This window comes from Watersipora subatra, chromosome 10 (genome assembly GCF_963576615.1).
Source record: "Watersipora subatra chromosome 10, tzWatSuba1.1, whole genome shotgun sequence".
Lineage (NCBI taxonomy): Eukaryota > Metazoa > Bryozoa > Gymnolaemata > Cheilostomatida > Watersiporidae > Watersipora > Watersipora subatra.
The window spans coordinates 13736626-13761343 of NC_088717.1; the positions used below are offsets into that span (position 1 = coordinate 13736626).

The 24718-nt window shown below is 37.0% G+C and overlaps 1 protein-coding gene across 2 annotated transcripts; it reads right to left on the reverse strand.

Moving 5' to 3' along the window:
- On the reverse strand, nt 1-24630 carry LOC137406582 (serine/threonine-protein kinase 24-like). Of its 2 annotated transcripts, none has more exons than XM_068093180.1 (12): nt 24271-24630; nt 23613-23736; nt 21968-22091; nt 19314-19420; nt 15367-15532; nt 11916-12073; nt 9910-10095; nt 7256-7407; nt 6786-6894; nt 5262-5366; nt 4229-4473; nt 1-601 (listed from the first exon to the last, which is right to left on the reverse strand). In XM_068093180.1, the coding sequence occupies exons 2-12, from the start codon at nt 23631-23633 to the stop codon at nt 589-591; spliced, it is 1386 nt and encodes a 461-aa protein (XP_067949281.1). In that variant the 5' UTR covers nt 23634-23736; nt 24271-24630; the 3' UTR covers nt 1-588. The 2 variants fall into 2 exon arrangements, with proteins under 2 accessions (XP_067949281.1, XP_067949280.1); XM_068093179.1 differs by having other exon boundaries at nt 5262-5372.
- Nucleotides 24631-24718: the final 88 nt, after the last annotated feature.

Consider the following 24718-nt stretch of genomic DNA (forward strand, 5'->3'; position numbering starts at 1 on the left):
TACAATAAGCCATCCATCTATTTAAATAGGAGATAAGACAAGAAACCAGGTGACAGATGAACGTATCCCAGAGATGGTTTGATTGCATATAATTTAAGACTGTGTCAATTAAAATCAGTCCGTTAGAAATAATATAAGCAAACTAACAGCAATAATGGCAAAGGCTACATTGGCTAGCAATGTGCAACCTCCCTAACAAAATACAGAGAATATCGCATTACTAGAGGGTTTACTTACTAGATTGGCATAATGGAAGTGCTTGCAGGTAATAAATGCAAACAAAATATAAATATATTAGACTGCTATTTCATTGTTTCTCTCCTTGTCTATGTTTTAGGCTAACGATGAATAAGTACTGAAGGAACACCTACGAGGTGTACACTACATAGCCATATACACTATATGGTAAAATATACCACTAGCAGCGCTGTTCACCGAGTATGCACGCTGACATGAAGGCAGCACTAGAGACTGTTTTGGAATGTGTTGAAACAATTTGCTAATTCATGTCTTGGCAATAGTTCAGCTTGATGAGATGAGAGTTACACTTAGCTGGGGGTTGAGCAAAAGCTTTGTCAGCACCTTCCCTCATCTGTCATCTCTGAAAAATATTCTATATGTAAGGAGTTGTTTCCTCTATCAACAGAAATGAAAAAGAGCTGTTACCTCTACCATTACAGGTTACATTATTTTGAACACCATTAATGAAATCTATAAACAAGTTCTAAGTTACAAATCTATCTGAGCTATTAACAGGGTACACCATCTTTTTCTAAACCAGTCTTCAAAGAGAACACGACTCTAAATATAGCAGGTAAAGAAACAATAGCTGAGGCTATTTATTATTTGATCAAGTCTAAGAACTTCATGTGGGAATTAAGCCAAGGTAACAAAGCAACAGAAGCGAAAATTCTAATAAGATGCATGAATAATGCAACCATACTCACTCATTCGACTTTTGAAAATGGTGACCCTACGGTCTGAGCTACAACAATCAACACTTGGCTATCGAGAGAACCTCATCCTCTAGTGATCACAACATGGTTTCGCTTTGTCTAGGCGATTTACTTGTTAACAGTTCACCAGACATTAGCTCTAATTTAATTGAATATTGTTTATACGTAATCAGATAGTTACGATTGTCTACCTAATATTATCTTGACATATCAATGCTCCATATGATGCAAAATGGAGTAACTATTTAGTTATACACCAAAAATAATTCCCAATGCATAGACCGATGTTTCAAGCTTTTCGAGGTATCACATTTTCATAACTGAAATTGAAGCAATTAAATGCAAAAAGCAAAAAAAAATTGTGTAAAGATGAAAAATGCAAAAACAAACTAAGTTAGTTTGATCTTCGCCTAGTCCAATACTTCTCAATTATATTCTCTTGTCTAAAAACAGAATAATTTATTTATATAATTGTTATAAGTACAGCGCTGCATAGCGTTGTATACCTTATTAACACTAAAGAAAAAAAATGCAGACCAACTTACAACAAGGAACAACTTTATTAACTGTAACAAAAAATATTTAAGACTTCACACTATACTGATAGTGAGAGCGTCAGATGTAGTAGACATCAATGTAGATGCCAATGTAACTTGCGAGTGCATATATATCTAGTTCAGTAAAAACCTAAGCAAGAAAAAAATTGAAAAACACCGCCTTGATGTAGCCCCGAGGTCCCTGAGTGGAGGGGGAAGGCGTGAACCCCATTAGTTGAGAAGCACTGACCTAGACTAAGTTAGAGTAAGTTGCACTCTACCTGTGAACATACACGTTATTAAGCCTACATTTCCTGTCTGTAAGACACAACAAAAGTAAAAAGTTCTATTCGTATGAATTACCTACTGCTATATTAATGTACTTAGCTATTTTCTTTGTTCTGTTGCTATGCGTAATTATCTACAGTATCTATTAGGAAGCTATGATAGGTTTCCAAGCTGTAGAACAAATCAAACAAAGTACTCTTGTGGAAATAGTGGGTGAGAAGCGCAATGGTTTTGAGATACGAAGCGGGTGCAGAATGAACTAAATTGCAATGTAGATTGTAGAGGCATAGTTTGTGATTGCACTAGCCAAAAAGCGTGAAAGAGGGACAGAGAGAGGGAGAGAGAGGAAAGGAGAGAGAGAGAGCGAGGAAAAGGGTGAGAGACAACAAGAATGACAATCATCAAGAAGAATAACTGCAAAGAGAGTCAACTGTGAAGGTGAACTGAAGTGAGAACCAACTGACAACTATATTCCACAAATTTGAGTTATCTTTTTTAATCACAGAAAATCCAGTATAAAGTTGTCGCAATACGTCGCTAGCTACCAGCCTTAACTAATTTTGTTACCCGGAACGTTAATGTTATTGTATTACAATCTCTGGCTACCTAAATTTTGGACAGGCCACATAAATAGCAAAAGGTGACTCTAACTACTGATGTAGGACATTGTAAGTTGACATGCTGTGTCCTACATTATATCGCTTTAGACTAGCATCCTCACTTGATATATATATTGGCAGTTTGAAATCCAGTCTCTCCTTGGTGATTACAAATGAAAAATGACTTGTAAACTTAGACAGACTTGGATGAAATTGCTTTATAGCCTAAGAGCAACGGGATGCATCACCATTTATTCTCAGACAATGAGTACCGCCCCCAGTTTGTTGATTGTGCCACGCACCAAGACCATCTGAAAAAGTTTCTTCCCACTAGACATACACAGAGCTGGTGTGCCCCCAAATATTTCATGAAACAAAAATAAAAAAATATTACAGCAGCAAAGTAACCATATTTTGTTAGGCCCACCAATAAAGAAATTTCCAGACTGCTTCTGTTTTGGGATTGCAGACACTTGATGCACAATACAAATATTCATTCTTTACCATCCTACATACAAGGATTAGTGTTCAAAAAACCTGGTAGTATACCGTCAGACAGAAGTTATTTCAGCCAATATTGTGATAAATAGAACTATTATTAAGTACTAGATCTGCTGATATGAGATAACGAAGTAATTAACCACTTCAAAGCCACTCATGACTGACATGCAAATGCTTCGGTCAAATCGAAATCGTGCCCCTTTAATTATAGATGTCTACAGTATGTTCACAAATGACAGATCTCTACAGTATGTTCACAAATGACAGATCTCTACAGTATGTTCACAAATGACAGATCTCTACAGTATGTTCACAACTGACAGATCTCTACAGTATGGTCACAACTGACAGATCTCTACAGTATGGTCACAACTGACAGATCTCTACAGTATGTTCACAACTGACAGATCTCTGCAGTATGTTCACAACTGACAGATCTCTACAATATGTTCACAAATGACAGATCTCTACAGTATGTTCACAACTGACAGATCTCTACAGTATGTTCACAACTGACAGATCTCTACAGTATGTTCACAACTGACAGATCTCTACAGAATGTTCACAACTTACAGATCTCTACAGTATGTTCACAAATGACAGATCTCTACAGTATGTTCACAACTGACAGATCTCTACAGTATGTTCACAACTGACAGATCTCTACAGTATGTTCACAACTGACAGATCTCTACAGTATGTTCACAACTGACAGATCTACAGAATGTTCACAACTGACAGATCTCTACAGTATGTTCACAACTGACAGATCTCTACAGTATGTTCCCGACTGACAGATCTCTACAGTATGTTCCCAACTGACAGATCTCTACAGTATGTTCACAACCGACAGATCTCTACAGTATGTTCACAACTGACAGATCTCTACAGTATGTTCACAACTGACAGATCCTATTTCTCGCCTTTTGTTCTCAAATACTTCACACCTTCTAGGATTATGACTGGTAGAAGTCTTTTTTTACGAAGTTATCAAAAGACTATGTTATATGTGTAGTCTTTCATTCACTCTAATTGGACATTTATTCTGTTAGATTTTTAATGATAACTGCGTAATTATCAGCCCCTCCAATATCTATCACGCTGTATGATGACCGCCGTTGTTAGAGCTCTAGATTCAATAATGAAGATGATAGCAAGACCAATCACAATATGCGTACCGCATACAGTCTAAAAATAACAAGAGACTAACGCTATGGAAATCAGAAGTTTGTTACATGCCGAGTTATGAAACAGTCAATCAATAAATATATCCACTCAATATTATCACCGCAAACCTTTCAATAAAATGTCACTATGTAATGCTATACTGAGCTCATCAACGACTCACCCAGTCACCCTTGCCGAAGCTTCTGCTAGTTCGTTTGCATTTAAAAAGCTACCACCAAGCCTGCTGATGATCTCGGCTACTAGATTCTCACTCAGCCCTGGGTCTGTCTGGTCAACGATCTCGAATGCCCTCTGGAGGTTGTCTAAACCGTCGGACGGTCTGCCATGAGCTTCCTGCGCAACCTTGAACTCTCGTATTAGAGGTATTATGGTGTGCGTGAGACATGGAGAGTATCTTGGCGCTGACTGTATGATGTAAAAAGAGTGTGAGCATTAGTCTACATATAATAAGCTATGATAGATGGCTGAGTAACAGGGACCAACAGAGTGAGTGGCTTTCTACACGTGGAGGCATGAAGTTATAGAAGACCGTTTACAGAGCATAAGCATTTGTCGTATCTCCTTCAGGTTATTGTATACTTACTCCATTGTTCAGCACCAGATAACAATCGTAAACAAGTGTAAACCTCTATTTCAAGCGTTATCGACACCTTTCATTGTATTTCTATTGTTCATGAATGAGTGGCGATTCAAACAATCTGGTTAAGATCAACCCGCGTGTGAACTACCCGTACAAAAGCCTTACTTTGTGATAATCAGTTAATATATTTGAAAGGCTTAAAACATGTAAACTCAAATTTGATTGCCAGGCAAAAGAGCCCATCATCGAGAATACTGTGTGTGTAAAGGAGCTCACACATAATGACAGAAGTAGAACAAGTTTGCTTAGGTGATACAGAGTGACATCATAACCATGCACAGGAGAAGTGATAATGTGACACCTGCAACGGTTGACACATCTGTCATAATCTAGCTGTTCACCAAAGGTCTCAAATCTATAGACTACATAGTTACTTGTGATGCTGGATGACTTTAAGGCATAAAACCTGAAGAAGCTAAGTTTGCCATCAAATATTACGAAAACAAAGTATGACATGTGTCACCTCAGTACTGCGCATAGTTTACTTATTAAGTGCCGCTAAAAGAGGGAAAGGTACAAAAAGAGGTGGAAATTGAGACCATAGCTTACTTACATTTGGCGCTGAAGGAGAGGGTGGTGGAGAAGGAGATGCAGGTGGAGACGGCTCTTGCTCAGGAGAGGAAGGAGGTGAAGGCTGAGAAGGAGGAGACGACTCTCTCTGCAACTGCCAAAAAAACAAACAAATGAAATGCTTTTCAACTGCGTGAAGCCAAAAAGCCTGAAAAATTCGTGAGTTTGGGAAAGTGAAAATGAGATTATAAATCTTAAGTGTTTCATGAATATTTGCTAGCGAAACGAGTTGAATCGCAAAATCTCTAATAGGCATTTGCTGATTTAGAGCTAAAGTTGTGCTTTTGCAAAATTGTGAAAACCAGCACGAAATGCTTCCAGATAGCAACACACCACCTGCTGTTTTAAAATACCTATAAACTTGATATGGCAGTAAAAGTAATTCAATGAATCCATGATGAAGCGGTTTCTAGCAGTTATAATAACAATTATCATAGTTTATTTCCTTTGTAAAATGAGCATCTAGCTATCGTCGCATGGTTGGTGAATGAAACTAATCTTACAACCCATTTCTGTCCGTCATCTTGTCTAGAAAAACAGTTGCGATATTTTCCAGTCTCAAGTATCCTTAAATTATAGAGGGAAAGATGAGATTACAAAAAATAGTCTAATTCGAAGTTGTCCTCTTTTGAGGTTTCTTTGATAGAAATTTAGGAAATCAGCGCCCACTTAGTAGAGATCAAGGAACCGTATTCATACACCAGTTAGTAGCTTTTAGACTCAGCATGGTTATTAATCTGCATAAAAAATTAGTGTTCTGGTTATACATGTAGACTGAAGCGAGGCGGTTGCTTGTTCTGGTTATACATGTAGACTGAAGCGAGGCGGTTGCTTGTTCTGGTTATACATGTAGACTGAAGCGAGGCGGTTGCTTGTTCTGATTATACATGTAGACTGAAGCGAGGCGGTTGCTTGTTCTGGTTATACATGTACACTGAAGCGAGGCGGTTGCTTGAGCAATATTGGTTTTATTTCTTGAATGTTTTCAGTACAGTTTACAGTTGTTATCAAGGCAAGAAGTACTGTTGGAGTTTCGGCATTTGAATCATTGCTTGATAAGTTAAATCTTTTTCAAAAAATTATAAAGTTAAATTTTTTGATTTAATAATTTCATGTAATCATATTTTTTTATTTAGTAATTTTAAGTAATCCTTTCCCTTTTATGAAAGCTGATTTGTTTGGTTGCTGCCACACGGCTTCATGGTTCAGGCAGCAATATATCAACAAGATATTATATTAGACATGTAACACATTCTGCAATGAAGCACCTTTGAAATGACATATTTATGTAAGTCACTTGACACAAAGAATAATGAACTTTCACGACCTCGTATACCTGCTTTAGACTCATCAACTCAGTTTTGATGGGAGAGTTACCTCATCTCTAACAGTACACCAACATAAACATCAGACCTTATATTCAGATAAAGATCCACCGGCGCGTAAGGATAATATCAAGGTACAATCACTGTCCTAGATGAATCAAAGAAATGTATAAAGCACACACCTGATTATTAGAGTCATTGTATATAGAGGGAATTCTCTTGTCTGGGTGAGTATCTTTCACCTTTACAGTGAAGACCCATGGTTCTATTTTGAGATTGGGGTCATCTTCTCTGCAACCATTCAATATGGATATCAAAGCTCCAATTTACAATAAGTGTCAGAAATGAGTAATGCTCTACTTTGATGAAAAGCAATGCGTTCAGCATAATAAAAACTGGGCTTATCTCTCACACCAGCAAGTGCTTTTCAAGCTATAATACAATGAAAATGTGAAGACAGTTGATACCCAAATTGGCGAGAAAGGAGTTATTGTCATAAGGTATAATAGTCAATAGTGCTGGTCAAGACCTCATTTCAGAAGCAGAAATAGGTGATGCTACCAATTGGTCAGCATTATAAACAAGCAAATCCAAGTCATCCGATGAGTTGAAAGGTGTCTATGTGGAGCAAGAGCAGCGGACAGTAACTTACATGTCAGCTGGTTCGTCATCGCTGTCAGACCCGCTGTCATTCCTGTCCTGCGCCTTGTAGATCCGAAACCGATCTATCATTTCAGTGAGAAAGGAAGTCTTACCAGCCCGCCTAATAAAGCGACTCTTGAGGAGATCTTTGGCATTAGGTCGCTGCAACAGCAAATGATAATATCAACATCAAAATCATTAGCAAAGGAGAAATAAAACTGGAAACCTTGTCCACTAATTGCAGTTCAGGCTTATTTTCTCACAGTTGTCTGTGCATGTTGACCTCTCTAGGTGAGATGGTGCTGATTCTTAGCTGTTTATTTATTACCTGTAAAATGAGCATGGCAGGAAAGTTTATCGAATAACCAAGGCTCAAGAATGGTTCACACTGTATCGTTGTATGGTGGCGTTAATCTCACACCGGTGATCGTCTGCAGTAACAATGTTCACACTATCACAAACCAACCCGCACTTACATCAGTGGAATAGGCCGCGTTTTCATTATACAAAGCGCTTGCGGAAATGATGAAATACTAGCCCTGCAGCAACTATTATGAAAGAAAATATATAACAAGCAATCCGCGAAGGGTAATCACCATCACCGAAGTGGTGCACATTGCACAGGCTGTCATGGATGTTTGGTGAACTATCAAGCAAGTTTGACAGCTGCAAACTTTCCCAACATATCCGTGTTGCCTCGACGATGCTATCGGTTCACGGCGCACATAGTTGATGAGTAATTGATGGGACGACAACACCAACATACTACAGTATAATGTGAACAAGCCCTCAGACAGCCAGTACCCTCAGCCCCCTCTCGTATCAACCTGTATAGTATCATCGTTACACAAAGTGTCCAAGGCCTCCCGAGATCGAAGAAGAAGCTCATTTGAGCAGAACTTTAAGGTCTTTATATTCTAATATAAGTTAGAATAATAACTTCTAAATTCTAATAAAAGTTAAATACTCTAATATAGTCTAACTTTATAAGGTCAACGCCTAAATAACTCCAAATTCATTGGAGCAATATGCCTTAAGAGACCTCTCTAAGCGTGGTTTCATTTATTGGACTGGAGTTGTTTTCTCATTGTGTCAAGCAAACATTTTTTCCATTTTAAAAGTAACCAATCGTTATTTGTTATGTTTGAAATCCTCTCAATAAAAACATGCTGTCTGCTTTTGCAAAGACAATATTTCAGACCTCTTCATTCCATAAAATTTCAACTACTTAATTCATCAATTTATTTCTGTAAGAAACTAATTAACGCAAATTTATTTTATTTTCATAAAATAAATTTGTGTAGGAAACAATCCTGCTTTTAAATGAAAGCAAAATAAACAATCCGGTTCTAGCATAGCCAAAATGAGAAAGCAACATTTCTATGATAACCATAAACAAGTACATTGTAGTGAGCCTCTGATGTGTGGAACCTGCCCCCAGAAACATGTGCTTGCAATGACTCCAATTGATGAGGAGCTAACTGCAAGTGTCTCTTCAAGTAGGACTATTTGGACTCCGACCAGAGACTAATAACTACATCCATAATACATACCTAAATTGATTTTAAAGATAATTTTCATGTAGTAGTAATTTTTTGAGCAATCGAGTGATTCTAAGCTCGGTGCTGTATTCATGGCAGTACCGCTGACGCTAGTACAAACCGATGATGACCAAGCATACTTTCACTTAGCTCACACACAACCACATATTACATATTTGTAGACATCTGCAGCCACCATGGACCACTAGCATCGTGGATCCAGGTTTGAGGCCAATCGGATAGTGTACGCACAGGTGGTAGTCTGGAGTGTCACAAACGTGTTGTGTGAAGTTGGCACAGCATGCAAGAATCTACTTGTTCTCTGCGCTTTACTGAGACACATGACGATCTCCAGCGGCGAACAAAACTGCCAGGGAACTGATATATATATATATATATATTAGGGATAATAATCGTTTACGTCATTTTTCCACCCGATTGCGGCGAGGGAGAAAGTAATCTTTTCAAAACTGAGATTTTTATTATTCCAATCGAATTTGAGAATTTATACCAATGTTGCACGTTGTATGGAAATTTTACATAATTTGGAGCAAAAACTGAATTTTATGTATTTATGAATTTAAGTTATAAGAGCATCTCCTGTACTCATAAATAAAATCAGTTTTTTACCGAATATCGTGACAGGCGATTACCTACAGCCAATGAAAACCCTCCGATTCAGTGATTGCATAGCCTTGTGCACCCGAATTCAGAAAAAACTATTGTAACTCTTCTACAATTGTGTGTGGTACGCGATTGCTATCTGAACACTAAACACGAACCCATATGGGTGCCTTCCACGCATACCATCTACGTTTAGCGAATCTAAAAGCAGCCCTAATCGTAACCCTTTATCCAGGTCAAGACATGCAGTCAATGCTTTCAGATAGAGAGGGCAGAGATGAATGAAGACTAACGACTCGCTAGTAAAGGGTATGTTCTGACCTGTTACTAGCCTGCAGAGTACTCAGAGTGACATTGTCTGGCAGCATTCACAGAGCGTATGACGCATACAAAAGGAATACATACACATCAATGTGTATGTATTCCTTACCAATACATATTCGTTATCAATACATACACATCAATGTAGCTGACAGACATGCAGATAAATATCACTCACATCCTTAGCGTCTTTGTTGAGACAGAGCTCTACAAACTCCTTGAAGTGCTTGCTATAGGTACCACTGAGCTTAGGTGGGTCATTCTTGGGAATTAAAAAGAGTACCCTCATTGGATGCAGCTCTGAGTAAGGTGGCTCCCCCTTGGCCAACTCGATAGCTGTGATTCCTAATGACCAAATGTCCGCCTGGAAGAGAAAAACGCACAAGCCATTCAGAAGAAACTTGGAGTAAAGCTTTTACACAACATCAACAATGTTGTATGGGTGCGAAATTGTAACATTCTGGGTTGGCAGGTAATGAAAGTTTATTCAATGTCATGAAACTTGCATGATCAGCAACTCTTCTGACGCCATTGTTTTTCTCTGTGATCAGAGCAGATGCATCCCAAATCTTATAAGTACACTTGAATTGCACGATTAGTTGTGCTAGCTACTCCACTTTGCCACTTTCTTTAATTGTTTAACTGGAAACCTCTTTCAAGCTACATGCATTTGTTGCCACCAGCTAGGTCAGCCTGGTGGAGGCACTCTTCACACTAGACACACGCTCTTGACATATCAATGAGTAGGTGTTGAGTTATTAGCCGTCCATACACCTAATTTGAATGCGACTGACTAGAAATGAGGTGTATTTCCATGTGCTCGTGTCACCATGAGCATGATTAGTGTGATAATACTGCCATGATTATATATGTCTGTATATCACAAGTTGTAGTTCTTATAGAAAGTTTATACCATAAGTACTTGTCCAATGCGTATGCTATTATTTGCAGAAATAGTAGCATATTAGCAAGTAATGAAGATCTATTGTTTTATATGAAGCCGCTAAATAGTTATTTGTTACAAGGAATGAGCCAAAGATGACGTTTGGGAGTTTGTATACTAGAATTTGTATGCTTTAAGAGATAAATAAATATTTAACATGAAATAACTCTTCAATAATAATAAATAAAACGGAAATTTTACCTACAGACAGACAAAACTACATATAATATATATGTGTATATTATATATATTATATATGCATAATATATATATTATACATACATGTATATATAAAACACATAATATTCAGTGAGGGAAGATGACTCCACCATATCTACGAGTGATGAGAACAGCTCATGCTCCATTTTTTAACCGAAAGGAGAATCACAAAGCATCGAGAGCAGCATACAAGCTATCGGAGTGTCAATGATGCTAGCTAGACCAGACTGCCATGGTGAGTCATTTACGACTATTTTTGATGAGAAAAAGTTGAAAAAGGAAAAGTTTCAAACAGGTTTGATGAGCCATCCAGGTGTAAATAATACACCAATAAAAATCAATGGCATTATCAAAAATTGCCAGATGGCGAATTGCTAAAGGCAATCAATTCCACATAAGCAATCTTCAGACAACTAGAGATGAGACTGAACTGGATAACTAGACTCAATCATAGAGTGTGTTAATTTGAGGGCATCGCAGAGACAGTGAATACTGTACAAATACTTTCAACTTTCCCTTCCAAGCATTCCACTATGAATGAAATTCAGCCTGGACTACCTACTTGCCTTTTTAGGCCATTGCTCAACATCAGCAAACAACCATGTAAATGTGCCTTAATGTAGAAGTGCGAGCTCTGTGTTGAGAGACAGACAATCCCGGTGACAATTTCAAGCAACTTGCGTGCAATAAATAGCCCTGTTTCACTCAATTAGATGTATAAAACATTCTCTTTCTTAATTCCAACCTTATTAAAATCCAAAACTTAATAAAACTGACACCATTACAAAAGAATTCATAAATTAAATTTGCTTTTACAAAGAAAATGTAAAACCAAGTTGTATACACAGAATGTAAACGGACTCCCAAATGCTTATGGTCAAAAAGAGGGCTACCAAGTAATATAAACAGGGCAGATGTAAGACTATCATATAAGTGACTGTACATATGCTTGTGGACAGGTACAACATCCAGTAACCGACAGCATCCATACGTGAGCATAGCAGCATGAGAAAACAACGTACCTTGAAATCATATGCCGACTGTTTGATCACTTCTGGAGCCATCCAAAAAGGAGTCCCTACAAATGTTCGTCTCTTGGACATTGTGTCTGTCAGCTGTCCTGCGACGCCAAAGTCAGCAAGTTTGACATCTCCTTGCTCTGAGAGCAGCACATTGGCAGCTGCAACATAGAGCAATCATTTTACAAAAAAGTAACTCTTAAATACTTTTGAGGATTCACTGGAAGGACAACATTGTTTCCTCTGAATAAATGGTTTTATTTAAAAAACTACAAAGATATTTCATAGCAGCCATGAAGGACGACTCCAAAAGTAACTAGGGTGTCACTGTACGAGTCTACCGCTTCCTACACTGACGCTCTGACCAATCGTACTTGTCATTATAAATATAGACGCTAACCGAGATTACAGTTAGTGACTTGACAGTACTAGACATATGTTCTACCGCAAGTCACTGGAGAGCAAAAGGATACAACTAAAGCCAGATAAGATATGCAATCTGTTTGGACAAGGCGCACAGGGTGCTCATGATAACGCATGAGTGCTAAGTAAATGCATAAACCTCTGTAACTATAAGTGTAAGAGAAGGCTTGAAGATTAAAGGAAGAGATAAGCAAGAATGCAGCCTATTTCTGTTACACGCCCTTTTACATGGACGACTCCTAGACCACGCTCAACTCATACATCGGCTAAAACTAGTGTGAGCAATATGCAAAAAGTGTACACAGTTTGTACACATGTTTGACACGACAGAAACATGTCCAGCTGCAACGATGTCGACAGCTGAGTGAGATTTACCTACACAAATGTAACAAACAACAACATAATTTCCTCATCATGCTCAATGCTCAGGAAATAATTTTAGTAAGATTTTAGACTGGCATGCTTTTTGCATGTTTGAACGGGCAATAAGTCAAGCTAACAAAAACGACTCTCTGCCTTTGAACCCGCTATTTCCATTCACCATCTAGTACGCAACTGTATGGACAACAATAGCGGCAACATAAAAACTGTGATTATTTGATAAACCTAGTCAAAGCGATCGTATTAACAATAGACCACAGAATGCGTGTTGTGCCAGTGAGTGATTTTGAGAAATGAACGAATGTTGGTTTTACTGACTGCTCCAGGATATAGGCAGGCAGCAGCTATGAGCCGTAAAAGTTGGATCAAAACACAACAACGTTCACAAGACATAGAAATGACATCCATTCCAATGGTAGTGTTACGCTAAAGAGCAGACAATTTTAAAACGAATGAATATGTTTGAGAAAGCGTTGCTACTGGGTAAACAAATCACCATCATTACAAACGGAGACATGCAAATGACGTGCTTAAAAAGAGATGCCAAGGTTGTGGATTACTTCCCCTTAGCCCAGACTCCCCCCTACAATCTTCATACCTCCAAAGGCATGAACAACACTTTTGCCAACACTTCAGGTATTAACCCTTTCGTGGGCGAATTTTCAAAACTAAATCAGACTCCCATGGGCGAATTAATTTTCCAAAAAATCAATTTTTTCCAAAAGGTTCATACACTTTTCTGTGTGTTATTATGTGCATATCTCTATGTTTAAAGGTGCATATGTATACATGTATATGTCCATAGGCATATATATATATATATTATAAACAAATAAAAATGTATAACATAAAATATATGCTTTTCATAATAATTGTCTATTTACGAATGATATTTTCGAAAGCATTCTCTTTTACAAAGGCCCACATCACAGTCTTTGCACCATGTACTTATTCGTGTAACAAAGAGCTATCACAAAAATGTACTTCCTGGATTGACAGGCTCAAAAAACTTTTCAAAATACTCTACTGGTTGAGCATCTACTAGAGTAAATACTGGGCCTGTCACTGCTATAAACTGCTGAATTGCAGGAGATTTATCTCTGTTTATGTTGGTTATATTCTTCCAGGCACTGGCATCACTCCTACTCACATCCTCATCATTACTGCTACCAGCCTTTTCATCACTGTCACTTCTAGATGTAAAGTCATTACAATCACAATTCAAACCTGATTCACTGTCATCTCTTGCTACTAAATCTAAAAGGTCACTGTCATCTCTGAATCTCTTAGTAATTTCGGTACTAGTACTTGCTTTATGAAAATAATCTCGGCAGGTTCTTTTAGAAGTCGCCATGACGGTAAACTAAAGTCAAACTCTCAAAAAATTCGGTAAATAAAAGCTAAAACCGAAGCAAGAAAAATAAAAGTTGATAAAATTATTTAGAACAATTTTCTAATTTTTTTCGAAAGTTTATTTATTAATGACTGCTAAAAACGATCGTTTTTTTTTTCAACCTTGAAGTCAATTTTTGAGGCTAACTGAAACTACTATATCGTAGCTTGCTATTGGTGAAAAAAGTAAACAAAAAACGGCATTTAGCTAACCAGAAACGGCAATAATAAAATACGTTACCGAAACGACAAAAACGTCGCACTGCCCATTAGCAGCCGTATCGCAAAGCGACAAAAACGTCGCACTGCCCACGAAAGGGTTAAGAGAGAGGATCGTTTATGGCGGTTACTTGGTTCTGATTGATCATAAATAAAACAATACATGTCTCCAATATCAACATGTTCTGTAGGGGTGCCAACACAGCATCTAATTTTTTTGAGGTCAGAAGCTTCGGTAGAGAAAAGTCTCCACAACAACTAGAGCTCAGAGGTTTACAACAGAACAGTCACGGTCATGCTCAATCTGATTCGGATAGGCTTAACCGATACTGACATTTCATCAGATTAACTTATTATTAGCAAATCCATTATTCTTATTATTTTTTTTACAAACGACTGACTGTATGATTCACAATGCAAAAAGAAGACGCCACCGCAGCAGACATGAAATACGTGGAATGATGCAATTCCTATATTCAGTTTAAGCGTGGTTCCCATATCGGGTGCGAGATCTCAGTAATAATCTCGAGCATCAAAACACCTGCGGTACTAGATGGTTTATATTCACATAGAGCTGCATCGCTGATTATTGCATAAAATGGCCGCTTGCCATGCCGTTTCGAAAGTGCTGACCTTCACCGGTACAGTGTATTTCGGGAAGGTTTTGCCAGTGGCTCCTTGCAAAAGTTGAAGAGCGCTTGTTCCCATTTCACCGCTGATAGCCCAACAATCCAGCCAACGGTACTTGTGGCGTAGATGGGAACCAAGCTTTAGACTTGTATGGCTATAACTTGTACGCTGCTACAATGGTTGGGACCAGCATACTTGTGAGGGGTCCAGTTCAGTTGTCACCCAATTGCAATCAAATAAATGACATTATACAGACCCTAACCCTACATCCTGATACACACATGACGAACTACAGCTACACAGCTGTACTTTTTGACCCCTGCATCATTGCCTATGCATTTTAGCCCTGACATGAAATTTGCCATACAGAGGATATAGGCATAGCAATTTGCCGTCACATTCCGCTCACCTTTGATGTCTCTGTGCAGCTTCTTTTCGGCATGAAGATACTCTAAGCCCTTTAAAATCTCCCGAAGTATGATGGCTATGAAAGTCTCTGAGAAAGGTCCTGGCTTCATAAGTTCAAGTGCTGAGCCACCACCCAGGTACTCCATTATAATCCATAGTTTTGTGCCCTGCAAATAGCAGCATCTGGTTGACAGACAGTAAAGAATGGGGCGTGCAAGAAGAGATTGATAAATGAATGTGTAGAAAAATAGTGCTAACGGGTGGTTAGATAAAATGAAGGAAAAGACTTTAGTTGAAAGAATATGACTGAAATCACAGACATCAAAGGCACTAAAAGCTGGCTGTGAAGGTAAGAATTGGAGAATTAGGTAAAAAGTCATGAGAGGTTAGGTCGACACCAGCAATGATTACAATAAGGCAAAACTAAACAATAGAAGAAGCGGTATGGAGAGGTTTGAAAAGATTAATGGAGGGACAAGAGATTGATTGAAGATGGAGAGCTAAAGATCGGCGATGTGATACATGCTTTTATTGCAAGGTGAAAATGCACTGCAGGTGTAAAAAGTGGAGTTGCGAAACACTAGTATATGTACTAGCTTGCAACAATTGCTATGCAAAGCAGGCTGGAGATGAAAAACCCCGAATAATAAAATTGGCCAATATATATTCATACATTCTACATGTTATTAATATTACAACAGAGGGAATATAAATTACAAAACTTCTTAAACTGCGTTCTGAATTTTATTTTAAAACATTCTCATAGACAACATTGTGAGCTAACGTAATAAATTATACCATCTGAATATGCATCAAGAACTCCATATGTCACTAGTGTCAGCTGTACCCCTCAAGTACACTTCATCATTAATGCAGCTAGAGAAGAGAATGCTAAATCTACTTCTACGGTATTCGAGTATGCTTCGTCTTACAGAAGCTGAGACACGAGACGTCTACTAACTTGTCAAAACAACCACAAACTCTTCCTCGTTGTCATTTATCTTAAATCAATTTCAGATATGCTTTCCTCCGTTTGTCCTTTATGCTGCTGCTCAAATGCTGCTGTTAGTGAATTTTAACGCTGTCTAGCTAACACTTTATTTGCATTGATAATGAAAAATTAGAAACAATTTGCTGTTCCACTATTTTAGTAGAGCGAAAATGAAGGTGTTTAGCTTGCGCCGCTTTGGTAATATTTAAACTAGCTTGATGAAAGTATATTAACAGACAACTATTCAACTACAGTGGAACCTCGGTTTATGAATGCCTCGCAGTTCGAACGAATCGGAGTCCGAACAAAAAATTCGAGAAATTCTTGCTTCGTAGTTCGAACAAAAATCGGAGTTCGAACGCCGGTACGACGCTTGAGTGCGTACGTGAGGGTGGGATGCTGAGCGGCATACGGGTGTAGATCGCTCTCTCCGTGACCAACTGTTGTCGCATTGTCCGAGATTAAACAAATGTGTAGCAAATGGGCCGAGTTACAGAATTTCGTCGAACTCCACCACCCCGATAAAGCTGCAGCCGCCAGAGTCATCAATGACTTTAACGACACTATCATGAACCACTTCCGAAAAGTGCTAAAAAGAAGGCAGAAGCAAGTGTGATTGGATAGATATTTTAAGAGAAAAGAACATCCTGTAGCCGAGTAAAAAGTCCTATTCATAATTCTTTTCTTTATCCTTTTTTCTTATTTTTACACGTTCATGTTAGCGTAATTTTTCGTATGGAAGATTACGACAACGCGAACGTGCGATTAGCCTGGGTTACATTTATGTTTATGTTATTTGTGTTTTTGCCATTTTGCTTAACATTTTCTGAGATATACATTGCTTTTTATGTGTTGGTCAGCATTTTAATGTGCAATTTCATGCATAAAATAATGTATAAAATACTGAAAAGGTAAACATTCAGGGTGTTGGAACGGATTAAAACTTATATATATTAATTCTAATGGGAAAACCTGTTTCGGATCTCAAACAACTCGGTTTTCGACCAACCTTCTGGAATGGATTGTGTTCGAGAACCGAGGCTCCACTGTAACACCAAACTTTGTGCAGACTTTCGCACGATTGCAATAGTGCATAATATTGCTATTGTTTATGGACAGCGGAGAACAAAATGCATACATTACTTGCAAAACATATTTAGAAAATTCAAAATGATAACAATACATCAATAGTTATTTACTATTAACGATTTGCTGTCATGGTAACTATTAGACTATCCTAAACCAAGTTTTCCAGGAGAAAAATTGAGAGCAATAATTTGTTACTCAAAACATTAAGCAAATCTACTAGGTATCTATTATGACAATTGTCCATGTTTGTTATTCACCCGCGAACCTGGTAATGCTGACAGACGATTATGTATTCTTTCACAACAAAATTACTTATGACTGAAATACGATTTTCGGCACCAGTTACTATTTTTACCGTCACACATCCTTTACAGACAGTTGAGAGAGAAATATGCAATACCTGTTTTTTTCAGTCGAAAGAATTAATTATTTTAATACCTATTCAGAAAAAATAAAATCAGCCAATTTACAGTACCATTTCTAGTAGGAGTCTAATAGGAACCATGCTAATTCTGCAACTCTACTATGAATGCACTGCATTTGAGTTCTAAACAATTGTAAGACCTGCTTTTTGTACATGTCGGTAGTCCCGCATGACAGAAAGTAAGCATTTCCAGAGTTTGAAAGACAAAGACTCAACCAAAGATTGTGGCATAACTTATCTACTTATATTATAGTTGTCAGCCCTCCTAAATCATCCTTGAAAAAGCAACGTTATAATTAGCTCCCCAGCAGGTGAAATGAGAAAAGGCGCGACAAGCCTCCCTAAACTATAGGCTAAAGATTAGTATGTTGATGGAGGTCAAGGAAACGATTAGCACTCCTGTTCCTTTACGAGTGTGTTACACCTGTTACACTAATTATTATACACACTTATGTAGGTGAACACCCCTTCCATCATTGCAAGCATTACCAGGTGAGACTTTGCACTCAAGCTAACAAATAGCTTATGAGCAAACACTGAAGAGAACTTGGCAAACAGTTGAAGGGTGAAAATACAGCAAAGGGTTGTTGGGAAAATAAACTCGACTAATGATCACCAGAACCTAGAAATCTTTTGACATGAAACTTAAATTCTGAGCAGATATCTGGCTTGATATACAAAGCAATTTTCAACATACTATCTTGGAAGTTTCTAGAAACATTGCAGTCCAAGGTGTTTTCCTTCACAATAGCTGGTACTACTGCGTTTGGAAACTAGTAAGTAGCGCTCCATACCAGTTTATAAAGTGTTAAAATCATGGATCAAAGACAGACTGGAATGAGTGATGGTGGAGCCAAAAGTGAAGAAGATATGCTTTTTACAGAATAATAAAACCTATGAACAACATATCCTTTAAAAAGCCTTTGAAACTAAATGGTTGGGTTAAGGGACAAGCTGTACACCAACCCTGTAGGAATTATATCTCATTCTTAAAGGTTGACTTGCAACAAAATTCACATTACAGTTATTTGGTATCAAAAGATTCACCATGTCTCAATCTGCTGTGTTGTAGGTGCAAAATACATGGAAATGTGATTAAAAGCTTTTAAAAGCTCAAAAATGAACAGTCAATCGCCGCCATCACAAAATCGCCGCCATCACAAAATCGCTGCCATCACAAAATCACCGCCATCACAAAACCGCCGTAGATTAGAATCTCTTTTCAAACCCTAGGACTAATATACTTCAGCACCTACAGCTATACTCTAGGACTAATATACTTCAGCACCTACTGCTATACTCTAGAATTAATATACTTCAGTACCTACTGCATACTCTATGACTAATATACTTCAGTTTGAGGAACCCATATGGATAAGGACAATAAAAACTAGAGGAGCATATTACTGACAGGCCAATCCCTCAGGGCTACTACTTGACCCACCTTGAGATAAGAGCCATAGTATTTAGTGACATATGGACTGTCACATTGTGAGAGCACCATTATTTCCTGTTGTATATCTTCTATCTCATCCTCAGCCTCTTCTAAGTCTTTAAATATAACATCAAACACTTCAAGGAATAGCGTGTAGACCATTTTTTGACTAGCAAATTCCATGGTATTATTACTTTGGTAAATCTGTTAGAACTTACACAGTTCCACTGACAAGTTGTTAATGACAAAATGGATGCACTAGCGTAAAAGGCTTGCAAAAGGAGGTAGCTTACTGCTTGCTATTTTTACACGAAAAGATGTAAAGCATATTTCTGTTGACTTTTCCCGGCTGTAGCATGACATACACTGTATGAGATTTATTAGTATATATAGCGACAATCTATGAATTATGAATAGTTTTCTGAATTCCTTGATACTCGCCAAGCACATCTTTATTTATAACACAAACTAGACCATTGACTCAATGTTAAGAGGACAACTCCAATCTAATATAAATATATCTATTTTCAATAAGTTTAAATTTAAAACATTTTGAGATTTATATAGCAAGACAATCAGTGAGATTATTTACAATGGTTCAATTAATTACTCCCTCATATATGTACAGTACTCAGAAGAAAGCCCAACAAAGAGAGTGCGCAAATTGTAGCTGACTCGACCCATGGAACAAGGTTGATAATGGTAAGCAATATATGGTAACACCATTAACCCACTCAGGACTGTTCCCGAATACCTCGGGAAGAGTTGTGCTCTCCAGGGCCCATTCCCGAAGTACTCGGGTTAAACTTTGATTTGCTCTATTGCTTAGCTGTTTAGGTACATCGGTTTTATTAATTCACCAAACGAAGTTTAAGAGTCTGGGCATCATTTTGATACCAAATATGTGATTGGACAAGAAAGTTTTAACTAACAAATTATGTGATAGATATCAACTGTTTTGGAAATTTGATGATCGCCATTTTGGAAAAGGTTTATCCGAACGATGGCAAAATTTTTAGATGAATTAGATGTGGTAATCAGCTCAGGGAAAGAAAATAGCAACAAAAGTAATGTTCAAGAAGAAAATGAGAATTTTCTGATGGAAGAAGGTAAGTTTTATGTGGCTATTTATAGAATTTTACCGAAAAAAAAAACGATAAAAAGCCAAAATTTTTCTTGTGAATTTCTAACAAACTTTATTCTAACAGTGTAAGATATGGATTTTTTTTCATGATACACATGATTATAACATTTTCAATCCAATAAAATTTAGATCTTTTTGCAGCATGAACTCATCACTCTATTACCCCATAATAAACAATAGTTTTATGATTTCCTTGTAGAACTACAAGATAATAAAAATTTCTTATTTCATTTATATCCAATTGTTCAACCCACAATTAGTCAAGCATATAGTTCTCAACCTCAACATCTACTATAAACTAGCCCCAACCACTAGGCTCTAATATTGGTCGATAGGGGACACTTACCACAGTAATCATCTTCATGACTTTTTGTGTTTATATTTACAGTATCAAAAAATATTTGCAATTTGTATTACCAATTGTTAGCTGCAGTAGACTACTTATTTTCAATTTGTTATCAGGTATTTACCCTGAAAAGCTACTAAAGCACAATTTTTTTAGGCTGTATCATATTTGCTACATGAAGGTGAAGACAGTCAAGGGCTTGTGAGTGATGATGCCGTTGATGATGAGCCTAGGGCTTCAACACCAACATCTGATGAATACTGCATCAACTAACTTATAATGGCAGCAAATATGCATGTGTAGTTGGCATCAAATAACTCTCACCGTGTCATAATTTTTTAATGAACTCACCCTTATTATACATGTATATATTGTTTCGTTTTCATGCATTTTCATTTTTACTGTATTTTTTACAATATATTTTACTGCATTTTTACACCTATTTTTTTTGCTGGTAATTGATTGTCTGTTAGCTGGTAACTTGAGTATTTTTTATGCATAATATATTCATAATAACCTCTGCAATGCATTTCAATATAAATTAACAAATTGTTTGATTATATAATTGATAAAACTGTCAGTGACGTAGTGTTGGTTAGAAGCTAGTAACACTTGTTCTATTGCTCGGAATTGAGAAATCTTTTTTTTTATTTGCTGCTGATAAAGTTTGCTATCAATCTAACATAGGTCCAACAATGTCAGTATCAAAAAACTGCTTGTGAGCTGCTACGAAACATGAAAAACAATTTTGATAAAATAAAAGTTCACAGAATTATTAGAAATTGTGGTCAGTAGAATTTGTAAAGGTGCACAAAAATTTATATCACATTGTAGCCTGGAATGTCTTTGTTAAGCTGCAAAAAACAAATCAAGATTATTTTGAAAAGAACTCTAGTTATACTCAATTTTGTGTAGCTCTATTTTAATTGTAAGGCTAGTGAAAAATTAATTGGGCTGGGGGAGCAGTCAACCAATAACTAATTAGTCCTGAATGGGTTAAAACTCAAAGCCTAAATAAAGCAATACAAACGGTCTTTGATGCAAATAACATGTATCATCAACAGTTCTGTCTCATGATCGTAACAAGCAAAGCTATCATTTGTCTGAACAAATAACTGGCGTGTTGCCATTTCAAACTCTAAAAAAACATCTGTCAATACTTCAGACACATACCTATGATTTTTATTGCTACTGTCTGTTGAGTCTTTTTGTCTATTCCTTTAAATACCTCACCAAAGGAGCCTTTTCCAATTTTTTCCTGTCTTGTAAACCTCTCTTCCGGATCCACCTGGCCCGTCTGCAATTATTGAGAAAGAATGAGAAAATGAAAGCTTATGTCCCACCTTGGCTAGCTATCTAGGACTAACAAGGTGAATTTCAAAAAATCTATTACGTGTAACTGTATAAATGTTGCAGTGCCCAATACTAATGCTGTTCATCTAGCTATTGTATGCTTTGTAAGTACCATATTACAATATTTTGGTTTTGTACCAGCAAATGGTTATTTTTCATAAATGAATAATATATATATATATTATGCGTAACTAGTTATATGGCCTTGAGTGTGTACTCTGTTACAAACTTATGATCTGTTAATCAGTAAACAATTGACGTTGAACCTTGTTCTTGTGTGAGTTATGAGAAGCTGAAAAAGCACAACCGCGAAAAACACTACTTTACAATTGGTTGTTAAAAACACTGACATCTGATGAGTCACATAGTTACAAGTATTCAGTACACTCAAACCTTGATTTACAATTCATTTTATAAAAAGGTCGGTGACACGAAACACAAAATCAGAGTAGATATTTGCCTTGAAGCGTGAAATAATTTCTGACATGTTACGTCAAGAAACTTGTGAAACAGCAATTTATAAAGTAAAGAACTAGTTGAAACTAAAAGTGAAGCTTAAAAAAGATAAAAATTACATCAAGTTGAACTATATTTAGAGTAACTTGTAACGATTTCTATCACTCACTTTGCCGCTGGACATACACATTGCTGAGCCTACACACCCACTCGTGTCTCCTCAAGGTAAGCAGCAATAAAAACCTCTATAGGCAGATTACTACTTCAATCCATAGTTTTTTTGACGTCATCAAGTCGTTTGCACATGCGCTCGCTCACGAAAAAGCCGCCATATTTGTAGAAAACCATCGCTTTTCTTTTATTTACTAGTACTTTTAGGTGTTGTTCTGATACTATAATAAAAAAATTGCAAACAAAAACATCTTTTTCAAATTATCATTGCAAAAGCTTTGTTTTTTTTTAACCGTAAAATTGTCTATAAAGATGGCCGACAAAGATAAAATGACATCCCAAAAAAACGAAGGATAGAGTTTTTACATAAAATCTAAGTTTGTAAAATAAGTTTCTATATAACTTTTATGTAACGTATTTCTTTAAATACTATATGAAGCTACCCTTGAAGTATTTATCATGGCTTCTTCTAGTTTCGGAACACATCAAACACTTGTTCCAACGTATGAGAGTTTTGACATATGAAGCAAAGTTTGGAATATATTATCCTTGTATGCTGATGTTTGACTGTACTAACTGTTTCGTCACAGAGAGGATTGATACCAAGTTATAATAGGCAATACATCCTGAACTCTCTAATCAAGTATACTGGTGATAAGACTCCAGGAAAAATCAAGGACTACATGCGGTTGCTAGAAGACTGCATCATGACGTAGCGATGGACTGACTCAGTCTTGTACCAGTGCTTATCAAATGAGTTTTCCTAAAGAGGTAGCTGATAAAGCAACATCTCTAGTAACAACTAGTTTGATTATTTGACAGAAAGTAAAATACTAACCCGGCCATTTCTATGAGACATTTTGCATTAATGTTAAGACATGCGGCATCTAGTAAGTTATACTTCTAACTTGTTGCACAAACAGACCACCTGTGCACTAAAAGACTCCTACTTCAACAGAAACCTACAACAAATCACATATATCATAACAAATACTATGTGTTACTCTAAACATAATTGAGATGATCAAATAACCTATACTGACACTATGCTGATTCGAGTAACCTTACAACAGCATTTTAACCAACATCATTAACTGGTTTTAGTGAATTCTAACCTGACGAGTATATCAGGTGATTTATTATTGGATCTTTCTCGATGATGTAAATGGAAAAAATGACAAAGGTCTAGGATGTGCGCTGTTTATTTCCATATTTGTATATTATTACAAATAAAACTATATGATAGCAAAATACTAACTTTCAAAATGTAAGCTTTTACATATCAGTATGCGATGTGTCCGTCGATGAGCCAGCTACGAACGATGTTATGGTGTATATTCAAGGTTAAGCCACCGAAACCGTAGCCTAACAAAACTTCAAGAAAGAAATTCAATAGATATAACTTGTAGTGCCGCTCCTATATGACTGCGCTCACACGTAATGACACCATTGACGAAATACTCGATAACCAGCTTTCATACACCAATTGCACTAACCTGCCAAAAAGGGCGAATGTGTTGTCGACGATTAACACAAAACTTCTTTAATGTCCTTACAGAATATCCTGCATGATATGATAGATCACGAAATCTTATTTACAGCTCAACGTTGCCATCAACCTTAGTTTACCACCAACCGATTATCCAACTGGTATCCTGTACGCTGATGTCAAGTCCTGTAGCTCGTTTTAATTGCTGATTAACTTTACGCTAAACATGTACTGATGAATTCAATGGTTATCTGGCAGCTTAAGAGATATTCCCGGTCAAATTCTAGTTAGCGCACAAACTTCCTCGGAGTGGTCTCAGCTTAACCTGTATAACGATATTATCTTTAGAAGTTCAGTTGTTGCCTTGCCACACCATGAAGGGTGTGGCAAGCTATTGCGCAATAAAACATATAACAAGGTAACAAAGTATTGGTAAATAGAATTACTAAAATTTA